This window comes from Bos grunniens, chromosome 4, assembly GCF_055505025.1.
Source record: "Bos grunniens cultivar Pamir isolate PY7600 chromosome 4, Bosgru_T2T1.0, whole genome shotgun sequence".
Lineage (NCBI taxonomy): Eukaryota > Metazoa > Chordata > Mammalia > Artiodactyla > Bovidae > Bos > Bos grunniens.
In genome coordinates this window covers 115,074,455-115,090,431 of record NC_141168.1, presented here as the reverse complement: position 1 = coordinate 115,090,431, position 15,977 = coordinate 115,074,455, and the positions used below count along the sequence as shown (strand labels likewise).

The 15,977-nt window shown below is 41.7% G+C and overlaps 1 protein-coding gene across 16 annotated transcripts in view; it reads left to right on the top strand.

Annotated features, from left to right (window-relative positions):
- GRB10 (growth factor receptor bound protein 10) overlaps positions 1 to 15,977 on the top strand; it is a 223,642-nt gene that overhangs the window by 99,473 nt on the left and 108,192 nt on the right. For 14 of the 16 annotated variants that reach the window (XR_015163032.1, XR_015163033.1, XM_086398021.1 and 11 more), the window contains one exon: positions 14,130 to 14,220. The exons of the other annotated variants lie outside the window; for them this stretch is intronic. Coding sequence is in view for 7 of the 14 variants with exons in the window: in XM_086398021.1 (XP_086254147.1) it covers positions 14,130 to 14,220 (91 nt within the window). In the remaining 7 variants the exon portion in view is untranslated. The remainder of the gene's footprint in view (positions 1 to 14,129; positions 14,221 to 15,977) is intronic. 16 annotated transcript variants of the gene reach the window in all.

Here is a 15,977-nt window from a genome sequence, read left to right as displayed (position 1 = left end):
CCCTAGGTCATTGATTATGAGTGTATTTCCGTTAGTGTGCTTGTGTGTGCTTGGTCACATCTGACTCTTTGAAACCCTTTGGCCTGTAGCCTGCCAGGCTCCTATGTCCATGGAGGGCAGTGGCTAATTGTGTAGAGCTGGCAAGCTGCAAAATGTGGAGTGCTGCTCTTTCATCAAATTCTCTCATGTTTTAGGACTTGGAATGGTTGCTTAGCAGAGTGACAGCTTGTGTATGTAGCTCGTTCTTCTGTCTTTCTTCTATCAGACTGTATGTGGCCCACAAGGTAATTAGCTGTGTTGCTGGGGTCCCGTCCCTTACGTACTCATCTGTAAGAATGGGGGTTAGACAGTACCTATTAAAGAAAGGACAGAGATGAGAATGCATAGAATCGTCTAGAAATTGATGATTTCTAGGAAGGCACAAATCGTGCTAGAACCCTTCCATTGCTGAATTGCTTTTTTTAACACTTTTGTTGACCTCCTCCATCTATTTCTCCTGGCCCTCATCCACTGTTTGTAGCAGCCACCAATCTGTTCTCTGTATCTTACGGTTTTACTTTTATTTGATTCCACCTACATGAGAGACTGAAAGGTCGTATAGTGTTTATCTTTCTCTGTCTGATCTGTTACTGAGCATAATGCTCTTGAGGTTCACCCTTGTCACAAGTGGCAGGATTTTATCCTTTTTGAGATGTGGATAATACTCCATTACATTTGTATGACTCATCTTCTTTATCCATTCCTCCTTCAGTGGACATGTAGGTTGTTTCCATGGCTTGGCTATTGTAAGTAATGCTGCGGTGAACACGGCATGCATGGATCATTTCAAATTAGTGTTTTGCTTTCTTCTGATGCTTGGAAACAGAATTGCTGGATTTTTCTTTTTTTTCCGTTGGAGCACATGTTTTAAATGTTAAGCCGTTCAAAACCTTAATAAATATTCCCACTATTATTATTCTTCTTGAGGCTTAGTGATTACTGCATTTAAGTCTATTTTTCATATTCTGGGGAGCCTCTAACCTGGTTTCCATAGTGGCTGCGTGCACCGTTTTATATTTTAGTGCACAATGCCAAAGGGTTTCTTCTCTCCTCATCCTCTCTAACTCTTGTTATTTCCTGTCTTTTTGATAAGTCACTCTGACAGGTATGAGGTGATATCTCATTGTTTTGATTTGCATTTCCCTGATAATTCGTGGTGTTGAGTGTCTTTACATGTGTGTGTTGGCCACATGTATATCTACTTTGGGAAAATATCTATTCAGATTTTCTTCTCATTTCTTAAAAAATTTAATTTTTATTGAAGGATAATTGCTTGACAGCATTTTGTTTTCTGTCAAACCTCAACATGAATCAGCCATAGAGTATACATATATCCTCTCCCTTTTGAACCTCCCTTCCATCTCCCGCCCCCTCCCACCCCTCTAGGTTGATACAGAGCCACTGTTTGAGTTTCCTGAGCCATACAGCAAATTCCCATTGGCTATCTATTTTACATATGGTAATATAAGTTTCCATGTTACTCTTTCCAAACATCTCACCCTCTCCTCCCCTCTCCCCATGTCCATATGTCTATTCTCTATGTCTGTTTCTCCATTGCTGCCCTGAAAATAAATTCTTCAGTACCATTTTTCCAGATTCCATATATATATGTGTTAGAATATGATATTTATCTTTCTCTTTCTGACTTACTTCACTCTGTATAATAGGTTCTAGATTCATCCACTTCATTAGAACTGACTCAAAGGTGTTCCTTTTTATGGCTGAGTAATATTCCATTGGGTACACCTACCACAGCTTCTTGTATCCATTCATCTGTCGATGGACATCTAGGTTGCTTCCATGTTCTAGCCATTGTAAATAGTGCTGCAGTGAACAATGGGTTACATGTGTCTCTTTTAATTTTGGTTTCCTTAGGGTTTATGCCTAGGAGTGGGATTGCTGGGTCATATGGTAGTTTTATTCCTAGTTTTTTAAGGAATCTCCATACTGTCTTCCAGAGTGGCTGTGTCAATTTACATTCCCACCAACAGTGCAAGAGTGTTCTCCTTTCTCCACACCCTCTCCAGCAGTTATTGTTTGTAGACACTTTGATGAGGGCCATTCTGACTGGTGTGAGGTGATATCTCATTGTAGTTTTGATTTGCATTTCTCTAATAATGAGTGATGTTGAGCATCTTTTCATGTGTTTGTTAGCCATCTGTATGTCTTCTTTGGAGAAATGTCTGTTTAGGTCTTTTCCCCATTTTTTGATTGGGTTGTTTGTTTTTCTGGCATTGAGTTGTATGAGCTGCTTGTGTATTTTGGAAGTTAATCCTTTGTCAGTTGTTTCATTTGCTATTATTTTCTCCCATTCTGAGGGTTGCCTTTTTTCACCTTGCTTAGAGGTTCCTTTGCTGTGCAAAAGCTTCTAAGTTTAATCAGGTCCCACTTGTTTATTTTCGTTTTTATTTCTGTTACTCTAGGAGGTGGTTCAGTGAGGATCTTGCTTTGATTTATGTCATTGAGTGTTTCTGTTTTCCTTTAAGAGTTTTATAGCTTCTGGTCTTATATTTAGGTCTTTAATCCATATTGAGTTTATCTTTGTATACGGTGTTAGGAAGTGTTCTCATTTCATTCTTTTGCATGTAACTGTCCAGTTTTCCATTTATTGAAGAGGCTGTCTTTGCCCCATTGTATATTCTTGCCTCCTTTTTCAAAAATAAAATACCCATAGGTGCATGGGTTTATTTCTGGGCTTCCTATCTGGTTCCATTGGTCTATATTTCAGTTTTTATGCCAGTACCATACTGTCTTGATGACTGTAGCTTTATAGTATAACCTGAAGTCAGGAAAGTTGATTTCTCCAGCTCCATTCTTCTTTCTGAAGACTGCTTTGGCTATACGGGGTCTTTTGTGTTTCCATATGAATTGTGAAATTTTTTTGTTCTAGTTCTGTGAAAAATGCCTTTGGTAATTTGATAGGGATCGTGTTGAATCTGTAGATTGTGTTTGGTAGTATAGTCATTTTCACAATATTGATTCTTCCTACCTAGGAACATGGAATATCTCTCCATTGGTTTAAGTCATCTTTGATTTCTTTTCATTAGTGTCTTATAATTTTTTGTGTACAGTTCTTTTGTCTCCTTAGGTAAGTTTATTCCTAGATATTTAATTCTTTTTGTTGCAATGGTGAATGGGATTGATTCCATAATTTCTCTTTAGGATTTTTCATTGTTAGTATATAGAAATGCAAGTGATTTCTGTGTATTGATTTTGTATCCTGCAACTTTGCTAAATTCACTGATTAGCTCTAGAAATTTTCTGATACTATCTTTAGGGTTTTCTATGTATGGTATCATGTCATCTGCAAACAGTGAGAGCTTTACTTCTTTTCTGATCTTTTATTTCTTTTTCTTCTCTGATTGCTGTAGCTTGGACTTCCAAACTATGTTGAATAATAGTGGGGAAGGTGGACACCCTTGTCTTGTTCCTGACCTTAGGGGGAATGCTTTCAGTTTCTCACCATTGAGAATAATGTTTGCTGTAGGCTTATTGTATATGGCCTTTACTATGTTGAGGTAGGTTCTTTCTATGCCCATATTTGGAAGAGTTTTAATCATAAATGAACGCTAAATTTTGTCAAAGGCTTTTTTCTTCATCTGTTGAGATGATCATATGGTTTTTATCTTTCAGTTTGTTAATATGGTATATCACATTGATTGATCTTAATATAGTGAAGAATCCTTGCATCCCTAGAATAAACCCAACTTGGTCATGGTGTATGAGCTTTTGACGTGTTGCTGAATTCTGTTGAGGATTTTTGCATTACGTTAATCAGTTGTATTCGCCTGTAGTTTTCTTTTTGTGTGTTGTCTTTGTCTGGTTTTGGTGTCAGGGTGATGGTGGCCTCATAGACTGAGTTTGGAAGTATTCCTTCCTCTGAAATTTTTTGAAAGAGTTTTAGAAGGACAGGCATTAACTCCTCTCTAAATGTTTGATAGAATTGTCCTGTGAAGCCATCTGGTTCTCGGCTTTTGTTTTTTGGGAGACTTTTGATCACAGCTTCAGTTTCAGTGCTTGTATTTGGGTTGTTCATAATTTCTGTTTCTTCCTTGTTCAGTCTTGGAAGATTGAACTTTTCTAAGAATCTCTCCATTTCTTCCAGGTTATCCATTTTATTACCATATAGTTGTTCATAATAGTCTCTTATAATCCTTTGTATTTCTGCATTGTCTGTTGTAACCTCTCCTTTTCCTTTTCTTTGTTGATTTGATTCTTCTCTCTTTTTTCCTTGACAAGTGTGCTTAAGGTTTGTTCAGTTTTGTCTATCTTCTTAAAGAACCAGCTTTTAGTTTTTATTAATCTTCACTAATCGTTTCTTTCATTTCTTTTTCATGTATTTCTGCTTGGATCTTTATGATTTCTTTCCTTCTACTAATTTTGGGGTGTTCTTCTTTTTCCATTTGTTTTAAGTGTAAAATTAGGTTGTCTATTTGATATTTTTCTTGTTTTTTGAGGTAGGATTATTTTGCTATAAATTTCCCTCTTATAACTGCTTTTGCTGCATCCCATAGGTGTTGAGTTGTGTTTTCATTGTCATTTGTTTCTAGACACTTTTTGATTTCCATTTTGATTTCTCCAGTATCCTGTTGGTTATTTAGAAACATGTTGTTTAATCTCCTTGTGTTTGTGTTTTTTACAGTGTTTTTCTTATAATTGATATCTAGTCTCATAGCATTGTGGTCAGAGAAGATGCTTGATACGATTTCAGTTTCATTAAATTTACTGAGGATGATTTGTGACCCAAGATGTGGTCTATCCTGGAGAATGTTCCATGTGCAATTGAAAAGAAGGGTTATTCTTCTGTATTTGGATGGCATGTCCTGAAGATATCAATGAGCGCCATCTCATCTTATGTATCATTTAAGACTTATGTTTCTTTATTAATTTTCTGTTTTGATGACCTGTCCATTGGTGTGAGTGGGGTGTTAAAAGTCTCCTACTATTATTATGTTACTCTCTATTTCTCCTTTTATGTCTGTTAGTGTTTGTCTTATGTATTGAGGTGCCCCCATGTTGGGTGCGTAGATATTTACAATTGTTATGTCTTCCTCTTGGATTGATCCCTTGGATCATTATGTAGTGTGCTTCCTTATTTCTTGTAATATTCTTTAAGATCTATTTTGTCTGATATGAGGATTGCTACTCCAGCTTTCTTTTACTTCCCATTTGCATGGAATATATTTTTCCATCCTCTCACTTTCAGTCTATATGTGTCTTATGGTCTGAAGTGTTTCTTGTAGACAGCATATATATGGGTCTTGTTTTTGTTTCCATTCAGCCAGTCTGTGTGTTTTGGTTGGAGCATTTAATCCATTTACTTTTAAAGTAATTATTGATATGTATGTTCCTATTGCCATTTTCTTAATTGTTTGGGGTTGATTTTATAGATCTTTTTCTTCTATTGTATTTCTTGACCATATAAGTCCCTTTTACATTTGTTGTAAAGCTAGTTTGGTGGTACTGAATTCTCTTAACTTTTGCTTGTCTGAAAAGCTTTTTATTTCTCCATCAAGTTTGAATAAGATCCTTGCCAGGTACAGAATCTTGGTTGTAGATTTTTCCCTTTCAGTACTTCAAGTATATCCTGCCATTCCCTTCTGGCCTGCAGAGTTTCTGCTGAAAGATCAGCTTTTAAACATATGGGGTTTCCCTTGTATGTTACTTGTTGCTTTTCTCTTGCTGCTTTTAATATTCTTTCTTTGTGTTTAATCTTTGTTAGTTTGATTAGTATGTGTCTTGGTGTGTTTCTCCTTGGGTTTTTCCTGTATGGGACTCTTTGCACCTCTGGACTTGATTGACTATTTTCCTTTCCATGTTGGGGAAATTTTCAGCTATAATCTCTTCAAAGATTTTCTCATACTCTTTCTTTTTCTCTTCTTCTGGGACTCCTATCATGCAAATGTTGGAGTGTTTGATATTGTCCCTGAGGTCTCTGAGACTGTCCTCAGTTCTTTTCACTCTTTTACTTTATTCTGCTCTTCAGAAGTTATTTCCACCATTTTATCTTCCAGCTCACTGATTCGTTCTGCTGTTTCAGATATTCTGTTATTGTTTCCTTCTAGAGTATTTTTAATTTCAGTAATTGTGTTTTTGTCTCTGTATGTTTATTCTTTAATTCTTTTAGTTTTTTGTTAACTGATTCTTGCATTTTCTCCAGTTTGTTTTCAAGGTTTTTGATCATCTTTGCTATCATTATTCTGAATTCTTTTTCAGGTGGTTTGCATATTTCCTCTTCATTTGTTTGGACTTCTGTGTTTCTAGTTTTTTCCTTCATTTGTGTAGTATTTCTCTGCCTTCTCATTATTATTTTTTTTTAACTAATTGTCTTTGCAGTCTCCTTTTCCCAGGCTTCAAGGTTGAATTCTTTCTTCCTTTTGGTTTCTGCCCTCCTAAGGTTGGTCCAGTGGTTTGTGTATTTCATATAGGGTGAAATTTGTGCTGAGTTCCTCCCTCCCAACCCCTGCTGATGGGCAGGGCTGAGTGAGGTGGTAATCCTCTCTGCTGATGATTGGTTTTATATTTTTGTTTTGTTTGTCATTTAGAGGAGGCATCCTGCACAGGGTGCTACTGGTGGTTGGGTGATGCCGGGTCTTGTATTCCAGTGGTTTCCTTTGTGTGAGTTCTCACTAGTTGATACTCCCTAGGGTTAGTTCTCTGGTTGTGTAGGGTCTTGGAGTCAGTGCTCCTACTTCAAAGGCTCAGGGCAGATCTCTTTTTGACACGGGTCAGTTCCTCCTTCAGCAGCTGCTAATGACCTCCATTAGCAAGAGTTTCTTTCTCTTGAATTCCTGGATGTGTTGGACATAAAATCGTGAAATCTTTTTCACATATTCACAGCCTTAGTGTCCATTCCAGAAAGCAGGAAGTCACACACACCTGATAGGTTTGGAGGCTGTTACTGTAGAAACTTTTAGCCGCCATTCTCCTCTCCTCATTTTTTTTAATGGGGTGTTTTTTTGTTTTTTGTTTTCTTTTTGCTACTCAGCTGCATAAGTTCTTTAGATATTTGGAGTATTCAGTTCAGTTCAATTCAGTCGCTCAGTTGTGTCTGACTGTGCAACCCCATGAATTGCAGCATGCCAGGCCTCCCTGTCCATCACCAACTCTCGGAGTTCACCCAAACTCATGCGCATCGAGTTGGTGATGCCATCCAGCCAGCTCATCCTCTGTCGTCCCCTTCTTCACCTGCCCCCAATCCCTCTGCACCTTCCTCTGCATCCCCCAGGCCTTCTGCAGATGAGGAGGCTGTGTCCTGCAGAGAAGGATCCGTGCCTTCCTCTGTGCCCCCCAGGCCTTCTGCAGATGAGGAGGCTGTGTCCTGCAGAGAAGGGTCCGCACCTTCCTCTGCATCCCCCAGACCTTCTGCATATGAGGAGGCTGTGTCCTACAGGGAAGGATCCATGCCTTCCTCTGCGTCCCCCGGGCCTTCTGCAGATGAGGAGGCTCTATCCTGCTGGCCTCCGGCCATGGCCCAGCTGTCTTGCCCTCCTGACTCATAAGGGAGCCATCCCTGACCAACCCGGGATGGCTCAACTAGCCCTGGAAGAGACCAGGCCAGCCAGCGAGAAGCCTTTGCGCTCACCCTAGCCTCCATCAGTGTGTGTCTGTGTCTCTTCCGTATACCTGGCCTTCCAGCCATGTGGGGAGTTTCTGTTCTTTACAGCCGTGATGCGCTTCTCCTGGCTGCCTTCATGCTCTGCCTTTAGTTTATAAACACCATCGTTTTCCATACTATTACATTTTTCTTGGCTTTGCAAGATAATGGAATGCTTGCCTGAAGCTTCTCTATGTTGACTTCTGCTCTCTGGATATGGCAGTTTTATATATGAACAAACAAGGCATTTGTCAAGATTCTGTTCTTACTGCTGTAATTTGTCATGCAAACCTGCCAGATTTCCAATGTTACTTTAGGTATAAAGTTGCCAGATAAAGTATAGCATGCCCAGTTAAATTCAGATAAACCACAAACTTTTTTTTTTTTAATAAGCCCAATGTAACATTTGTGACATACTTACACCAAAAAAACTACTAGTTGTTTGTCTGACATTCAGGTTTCACTGAACATCCTGTATTTTTATTAGCTAAATCTGATCACACTATTTAAACAAGTTTGCCTTTAACTTAGGTTGGAAGGTGACTTGTCTTAGGAGCAAGGTCTCAGTGGGGTCTGGTGTGCTCGTCAGTGGAAAGGGGTGTTTTCAGGAGGGCAGTGTGTCAGCGCCTGGCTGGACTGGGTCTCAGACTGGCGTGTCCACCAGAAACCCCCAGTGCTTATGTACTCAGCGGGTCATGCCAGCCCCCAGGATGCATGGAGTGGGGGGTGGGGCTCAACTTCCTGGTTTATGCTCTATGCTTATGTGGTCTGCTTTTAATCGGATGGCCCACCCGCAACCTTCATATTAGTAATGGGTAACCATTACTTAAATGTAAGGAAATATTCTGGACAAGAAGTTTTAATAGTTTAAGTAAACTTTTGCTACCAAATGCAAGTTTGTCTGCTAGATGCACAGGGAGGCCTAACAATATTGAAACATCAGAATTTGGGGAGCAGCGAAAGGTTTATTGCAGGACTATGCAAGGGAGGCCTGGCATGCTGCAATTCATGGAGTCGCAAAGAGTCGGACACGACTGAGCGACTGAACTGAACTGAACTCATGCAAGATGAGTGGCTCATGCCTCTCAAAACCGTGAACTCCCCGAAGGGTTTCAGCAAAGCGTTTTTAAAGGCCAGATGAGGGAGAGGGGTGGTGGCTGTTGCAGAGTTTTTGGTGCCAGACTACTTGGTTCTTGCAGCTGTCCACGTAGGTCAGGTCACGATGTTCCTGTAAACCTCCAGCAAGACAAATGTTATTCTCCTGCAATTTTTTGTCTCTATATTAATGGAGGAGTGTGATTCCCTTAAGTCTGAGCCTTGAGAATGGGCTACCCTGTGTATTTCAGATTATAAGCAACGTTCTTAGCTGGAGGCAAGAGCAATAGCATACAAAAGTAAAAGAAATAGGTCTAATATGAGGTCAGATTTGTTCTTTCCTGTGATACTTTTTTTAACTTCATTTTTATTTATTTATTGTTTTAGAAAATTTTTATTGGGGCAGAGTTGCTTTACAGTGTTGTGTTCCTGCTGTACAACAAACTGAGTCAGCTACATGAAGACATACCCCCGCTCTTTTTCTGGGTTTCCTTCCCACCTAGCTCGCCACAAGCACTGAGTAGAGTTCCCTGCGCTATGCCGTCTCTTCTCACCAGTTATCTGTTTTATATATGAAGAGCGTATTTGTCAATCCCAGTCTCCCCGTTCCTCCCACCACCCGACCTTTCCTCTCTTGATGGCCGTATTTTTATTGCCTATGTCTGTGTCTCTATTTCAGCTTTGCAAATAGGTTCATCTGTACCATTTTTCTAGATGTCCACATATGTATGTTAATATGCAATATTTGATTTTCTCTTTCTGACTTACTTCACTGTGTATGACAGCCTCTAGATCCATCTACATGTCTGCAAAGGGCAAAATTCCATTGCTTTTTATGGCTGAGTAATATTCCATTGTATACCTGCATCACGTCTTCTTTATCCACTCATCTGCCGATGGCCATCTAGGTTGCTTCTGTGTCTTGGCTGTTGTAAATAGTGCTGCAGTGAATATTGGGGTGCATGTGTCTTTTGCAATTACGGTTTTCTCTGGGTCTGTGCTCAGGAGTAGGATTGCTAGGTCATATGGTAGTTCTGTTTTTAGTTTTTTTATTGTTGATACCACTTACTTAGAAGAAAACAGCTGAGGAGTTCACGTCAAAGCAGCAAAAGGGGAAAGATGCTGATAATGAACATGCCAGGCAGCTGTGAGCGTGGAAACCTGGGTGCTCACCCGGGAAGAGGCAGCTCTGTGTCTCTGAGAGGATGCCGAACCCTTGTCTGCATAGGTTGTAATGTGTGATGAGAGTGAAGATTGAGTGATAAATGGGCCTGTATGGACTGGTCAGTTTATGGCCTCATCTTTTTGTGCCCTGCCATATAAATGGCAGAGAAATGAAAGGGAATGCTTCTGGTTGGAGAAGAAACCAGGACAACACATAAAGGATGTTATTTATTTTTCTTTATAATGAGTGAAAGCAGTTCTCAAGGTGAAAATAATAAGCCTAAAACAAAAGTTCAGGAAACTTGGCTGCATTGAGTTAAACTCTGAGAATCAAAAATATGAGTAAATTTCAAACAAGGTGGGAAAATTACTCGCTACAAAAGGGATCAAGCTTTGTTTCTTATTATTTTAAAGAGCTTATCCTGGAAGCATTAAGAAGCAGACTGATGATGCTTCTGGTGAGCCGGGACCGCCCAGGCGTCCTGCAGGGGTCGTGTAGCCCATCTTCTAGATTTGCCACCTAACCCAGCAAGTCTGGACACTGTCCCTAAACCCTCAGCTGGGTGATGGTGTGAGGCTCCTTCATGGAGGGCTGGACTGGGAAAACCTGCACTGCTCCAGCTGGCCTGTCACAGGATAATCCAGAAGGAGAAAGACAAAGGGCTGATGTTCAACTCCATTATTTAAGACCTTCTTGTGAAAACCACTGCCTGCCTCTGGGATTGGCAAGAAAAAGTTCCAAAATTGTTACCTTCCACCTGCCGGTACCTGGGAACTGGGAAGGCAGCTGTTCTGTTTCCAGTGGAGGGTAACCTGGGAATGAGAGCTGGACAGTGTATCCAGACTCAAAACAAAAAGCACATAACTTTTGACCTGCTCCTTCTACTCTGGGGATTCTAAGAGAACGATCAGAAATGTGGACAAGTTCTATGCACAAAGGTGTTTGTTTGATTGTATTTATATTACCCGAAATTTGCAAATGACTGAAAGTGTTTCCAAGAGTAGTTTAGAATCTGGAAAAATGATACTTACCATTTTTTTTTTTTAAAAAGAACATTTTGTGATGTAAATTGGGGGAAAATTTACATTTTTTTCAGAACAGAAAATTGTTTACACCCTATGATATGCACAGTGTCCAGCTGTGCGTGGTGAAGGTGCAAAACTCAGAAGAATGCTGCCTTACTCCACTGTCATGGGTCGCTGTTCTTCAGGTACTCAGTCATGTCTGACTCTGTTCGACCCCAAGGACAGCAGTACGCCAGGCTCCCCTGTCCTTCACTGTCTCCCGGAGTTTGTTCATATTCATGTCCATAGAATTTAGGCGAATTTTTATTTCTACTTTGTATTTTCAAATACTTATATGGGTAGTTTTAAAATTGGGGGAAAAAGGAAAAATATTTCTCTCAGATGGTAAAGGCTGATTGAACGGAGAACACTGGACTGTGGAGCTGTAGAAGTGGGTGGGTGACCTTAGATGGGGAGACTGCTGAATCCGGGGGCGGGCAGGGACCGCTCGGCTCTCTAGGCTTGGCAATCTAGCTCTATTCTCAGCACCTCAGGGGGGTCTTACCAGCATCCCTTTGGCTCCCAGACACCATGTCCTCGAAACCAATTTCTCCCTTCTTTCCTAATCAAAAACTTAAGTTTCTTAACAAATTGTACATTTGCCAGTAGGGTATTAATGAAAGAAATCATGTTACATGGCTACTTAATGTGGTATGCTAGAATTTTGAAAGGGCTGTTGGGGAACGTTTGTTGCCATGGAAATTTTTGAAAAGATGCGTTAAAATACAGCAGTGGGTGTCATGATGGTGATTCCGTTCTTATCAGGATCATTTGTAACCCCCATGTGATTCAAATGTAGCATAGACGCCGTCCCTAAATAATTCAGACATTGCATCTGCGCATACCCTGTGTGTGGATTTTTGTTTTCCTCTGAAAGAACAGATCAAAAACTGATTGGATAACATCCATGGGTGAAAGAGGTTCATTTTAATTTTTATCTTTATCCTTTTCTTTAGCATCTGTGTGTACTCAGTCACTCATTCATGTCTGAATGCGACCCCATGGACTGTTGCCCACCAGGCTCCTCTGTCTATGGGATTCTCCAGGCAAGAATCCTGGAGTGGGTTGCCATTTCCTCCTCAAGGGGAGCTTCCCAACTCAGGGACTGAACCTGTGTGTCTTGCATCGCCTGCACTGGCGGGTGAATTCTTTACACTGGCACTACCTGGGAAGTCCCTTAGCATCTAGATTTTCCTAACAGGCAAGCGTTACATCTGTGGTTTTAAAAACCGAAAGAGAGCTGGCCATTCCTTTCGAAGGGAGAGAACAGAGAGAGGGAAGCAAGTGAAAGTCTCCCTCCTTCAGAGGTCTTTGTCTGCTCTTCCCAGGTTTTCTGGAGGGAGGTGTGAAGGCCACTGTGCCTTCCCGGGGAGCAAGCATCTCCTTCCCTCCTGGGCTCTCTGAGCAGTGCTCCCCACGGTGGCCCCCAGCAGAGTGTGGACCAGACCCACCCTGTGGACAGAGAGTGGAGTCACAACCGTCCCCTCTCACTCAGGCAGACAGAGGCTCTGGGTGCAGAAGCCACTGACTAGGGGGCATTCAGGCCCTGAAGCATCTGTCAGAATGATGTGCTTTTTTGGAGTTTCTTGGGCAGCATGGGAGGGAAGGCATGTGTGCTCTGAAGCCCGGCTGCCTGGGCTCCAGTCTCAGGGCTGCCTCTAGTCATGGGGTGGTGCTAGGTGGCTGTGCCTTCTGTGGCCAGCTGGCAGAGGAAGCGCCGCAGGATGCTGGCGCTCGTGGACTGGGGGCATCTCGCACCTGCAGAGCTTTGCAGTACTAGGAAGGGGAGGTTGCTGATGGCACCTGCTTGTGTGTTCATGTTAATTTTTATTAATAGGTTTTTCCATGAAAATCTTATACTTTCTGACACAGTTCTAAAACCTAATTACAGAGATAAAACGTGCATTATAATAATTCCCAAAGTTTCTTTAATCTGCCAGAGAAATTTGCTATCTCTTCACCCCAGGTTAATCACTGCTAATATTTTCCTCTCAGCATGTAAAGAGTTTACAGGCCCATTTTCCACATCTTATTGAGTCTTTCATTGGATTGATTATAATCCCACGAAGAGGTTTTTCTGGAGTTGTGGGCTTGGTTTTAAGTTACTGTTTTAACTTTTACTGAAAATTTTTATCTTTACCTGAGGTCTGAAAAGTGCCACTGAATATTTACACCATTATGTATAAAATAAATGACCAACCAGCACCTACTGTGTGGCTCAAGGAACTCTACTCAGTATTCTGTAATAACCTATAAGGGAAAAGAATCTGAAAAAGAATGAAGATCTGTATAACTGCATCACTTTGCTGTGCACCCAAAACTAACACAGTAAATCAACTAGACTCTGATAAAAATTAAAAAAAAAAAAAGAGAGAGAGAGAGAGAAAATACTGAATACAAACCAGACAGTAGAGAGGATCAAAAATGCTATAAAGTTATCCTCTGAAAATATCAATAAAATGTTTATCTCACTAATCAATGAAATGAATCAAGAAAAATCCTACCAACAACTAATAACAGCAAAATAATAGTGATGTCTCTTCAGATCATAAAATCAGAGGGTGTTTTGACAATAAATTTGAAATTTTAGATGAAAATAGGCAAACTCCTATAAAAATATAACTTATTAAAACTGGTGTAAGAAAAAGTTTTAGTCTGAATAAATCTATAATATTAGAAAAAAAATTGTTTTAATGCCTCTGAGCTGCTGATGCTTTGTGGAGGGTCTGGTTATAAAACGGTCGTTGGGTGTTTGCATCCCAGGGGACAGACCGCCCAGGGCGTGATCACCGGTAATTGTTACAGAAAATCCTGTGCTCCACGGAATGCTAATTCTCTGCACTCCTGGCTTAAATCCTGCCGTTGACAATAATTCTTTTTGAATTGCTATTCAGGGAAAGCAATTTAAGCCAGAAAACAAGAGTAACTTTTCTTCCAACTCCCTTGCCAAGCAGGCTGTCCATTCTCGTGGTTAATTTTCCTTTTACAGTGTGTTTTAAACAACTGTCATTTAAAGTGAAAAAAAGTAAAAATTGGAAGGAAGGAAGAACTGGGGGAAGAAAAGCAGTGCTGGGGGTGGTGAGTGTGACAAGTGTGAAGTGGGTGTGGTGGGTGTGGCGGGTGTGGAGTGCTGCTTCTGACCAGAGCCTTTCCATACCCATCTCTGCAGGATAAGGTGGAGCAGACACCTCCTCAGCGTCCTGGGGAGCTGGCAGGACCTGGCTTCCCAGCGCCGCCCGACCGGCTGGCGAGCCACCAAGGTAAGGATGGAGCAGAGCGCTCCCCTGACCCAGGCTGTGATTCCCGTTATATTGTGCAGCGGTGCTCAGCATCGCAGTCTTAGGAATCCATTCCTGGCACTGACGTAAGAAGATGCTGGTCTCAGCTCGACTTTACCCCTTTAAGGAAAACACATTTTGTAAAAGAGAGGTACTTGGTTATATGTTCATAGAGTTTTCTTTCAATGAGCCGACTCCAGTGATTGAAACTTAAAAATCTATTTCATGTGAGTTTTCCCAGGATTCAACTTAAGCATAACCTTAAAGGCATATTCAGGGCTCCTCCATGGGGAGATCTTCTTAGTTTTTGGCATTTTTATTGGCAGTGAAACTATTGTGATGGCCAAAAAATTAATTCGGTTATTGAATTCATTGTTCACTGTGGTTGTCAGTGAAAATGAAAAATGTGTCCTTTAGTTAAGACCGAATGAAATTTTTTTTTTTCCCCCTGAATGAATTTTTTGGCCACTCTGATAGTCTTGCTTATATGCACTTGGCGGCTGTTTACCTAGCCAGGTAGAGATGCCTTCTATTCCTTCTGGTGAATTTCTGATGGACTCACCATGGGGGAGGAGGGAATGTCTTAAAGAGATACAAGGACTTAGTAAATTAGGTCTCATAAGCCCAAGCTTTGATGTAGTCCAGGGTTTAGGAAGAGAATTGTTCTGATCGTGTGATGGGACAGGAAAAGCACACAGGGGGCGCTTTAGATGATTAGAGCGCTTTGCTTTTGGCTGCGCTGGATCTGCATTGCTGCACATGCACTTTCTCTGGTTGCGGTGAGCGGGGACTCCTCTCTAGTCCCGGTGTGGGGGCTTCTTGTTGGGGTGGCTGCTCTTGTTGCAGCTCACGGGCTGTAGGTGTGCAGGCGTCTGTAGCTGTGGCTCATGGGCCCTGGACTGTGGGATCCAGTAGCCGAGGCGCACAAGCTCAGTTGCCCCATGGCAGGTGGTATCTTCCAGGACCAGGAATTGAACCTGGATGCAGCGTGTCCCCTGCACTGCCAGGGAGAGCCTTAACCACTGGACCACTAGGGAAGTCCCTGTTGGAGAGTTTAAGTAACAGAAATTGCAGGGTTTAGAGCTGGTAGGGGTTAGAATGCTTAGGTTTTCTTAATTACCTAAGGAGAAAGAGACTGAAATTTAGCAATAGTAGAGTCAGGGAGGTGACCATGAAGTCAAAAGGATGTGTTCTCAAGTATTAGAAGATTTTAAAAGCAGTCAGGATTCCTGTGTCAAGCATAACTGTAGGGTCCCCTTTCAGAAGACCTTTGCAGTAGGTGATGCAAGGGTAGGAGTACCAATTTGATCATGTTGGCTTTGAAACTTAGGGAAGATTCCATTTCTCTGCTAACAGGGAGTGAGTGAGCTGGGGTCTGCCCTGACTTGGGAACTGCAGCCAGGCATGGGGAAGTGAGCAGACGTGACTCCATGGTGAACTCAGCTTCCCAGAGAGGTCAGGCCCATCGTGACATGGACCACCTTCCCCTTCCATCCTCAGTCAGTCTGCAGACACAGCCCACAAAACAGGAAAGCCAAGGGGACTCCGCCTGGCTCACACAAGTTGGAGCTGTCTGCAGAGCAGTGAGTGATGCTGACGCCATGCCCAGTGGGCTGCAGGCTCCAAAGGCACCACTGATGGCGGGCAGTTCAGGCCCCAGGGAACAGTAGGGACCAAACTCATACAGCTCGCTGGGAGCTAGGGCAGGGTACACCTCAACCTGCGCCTGAAAGACCCTG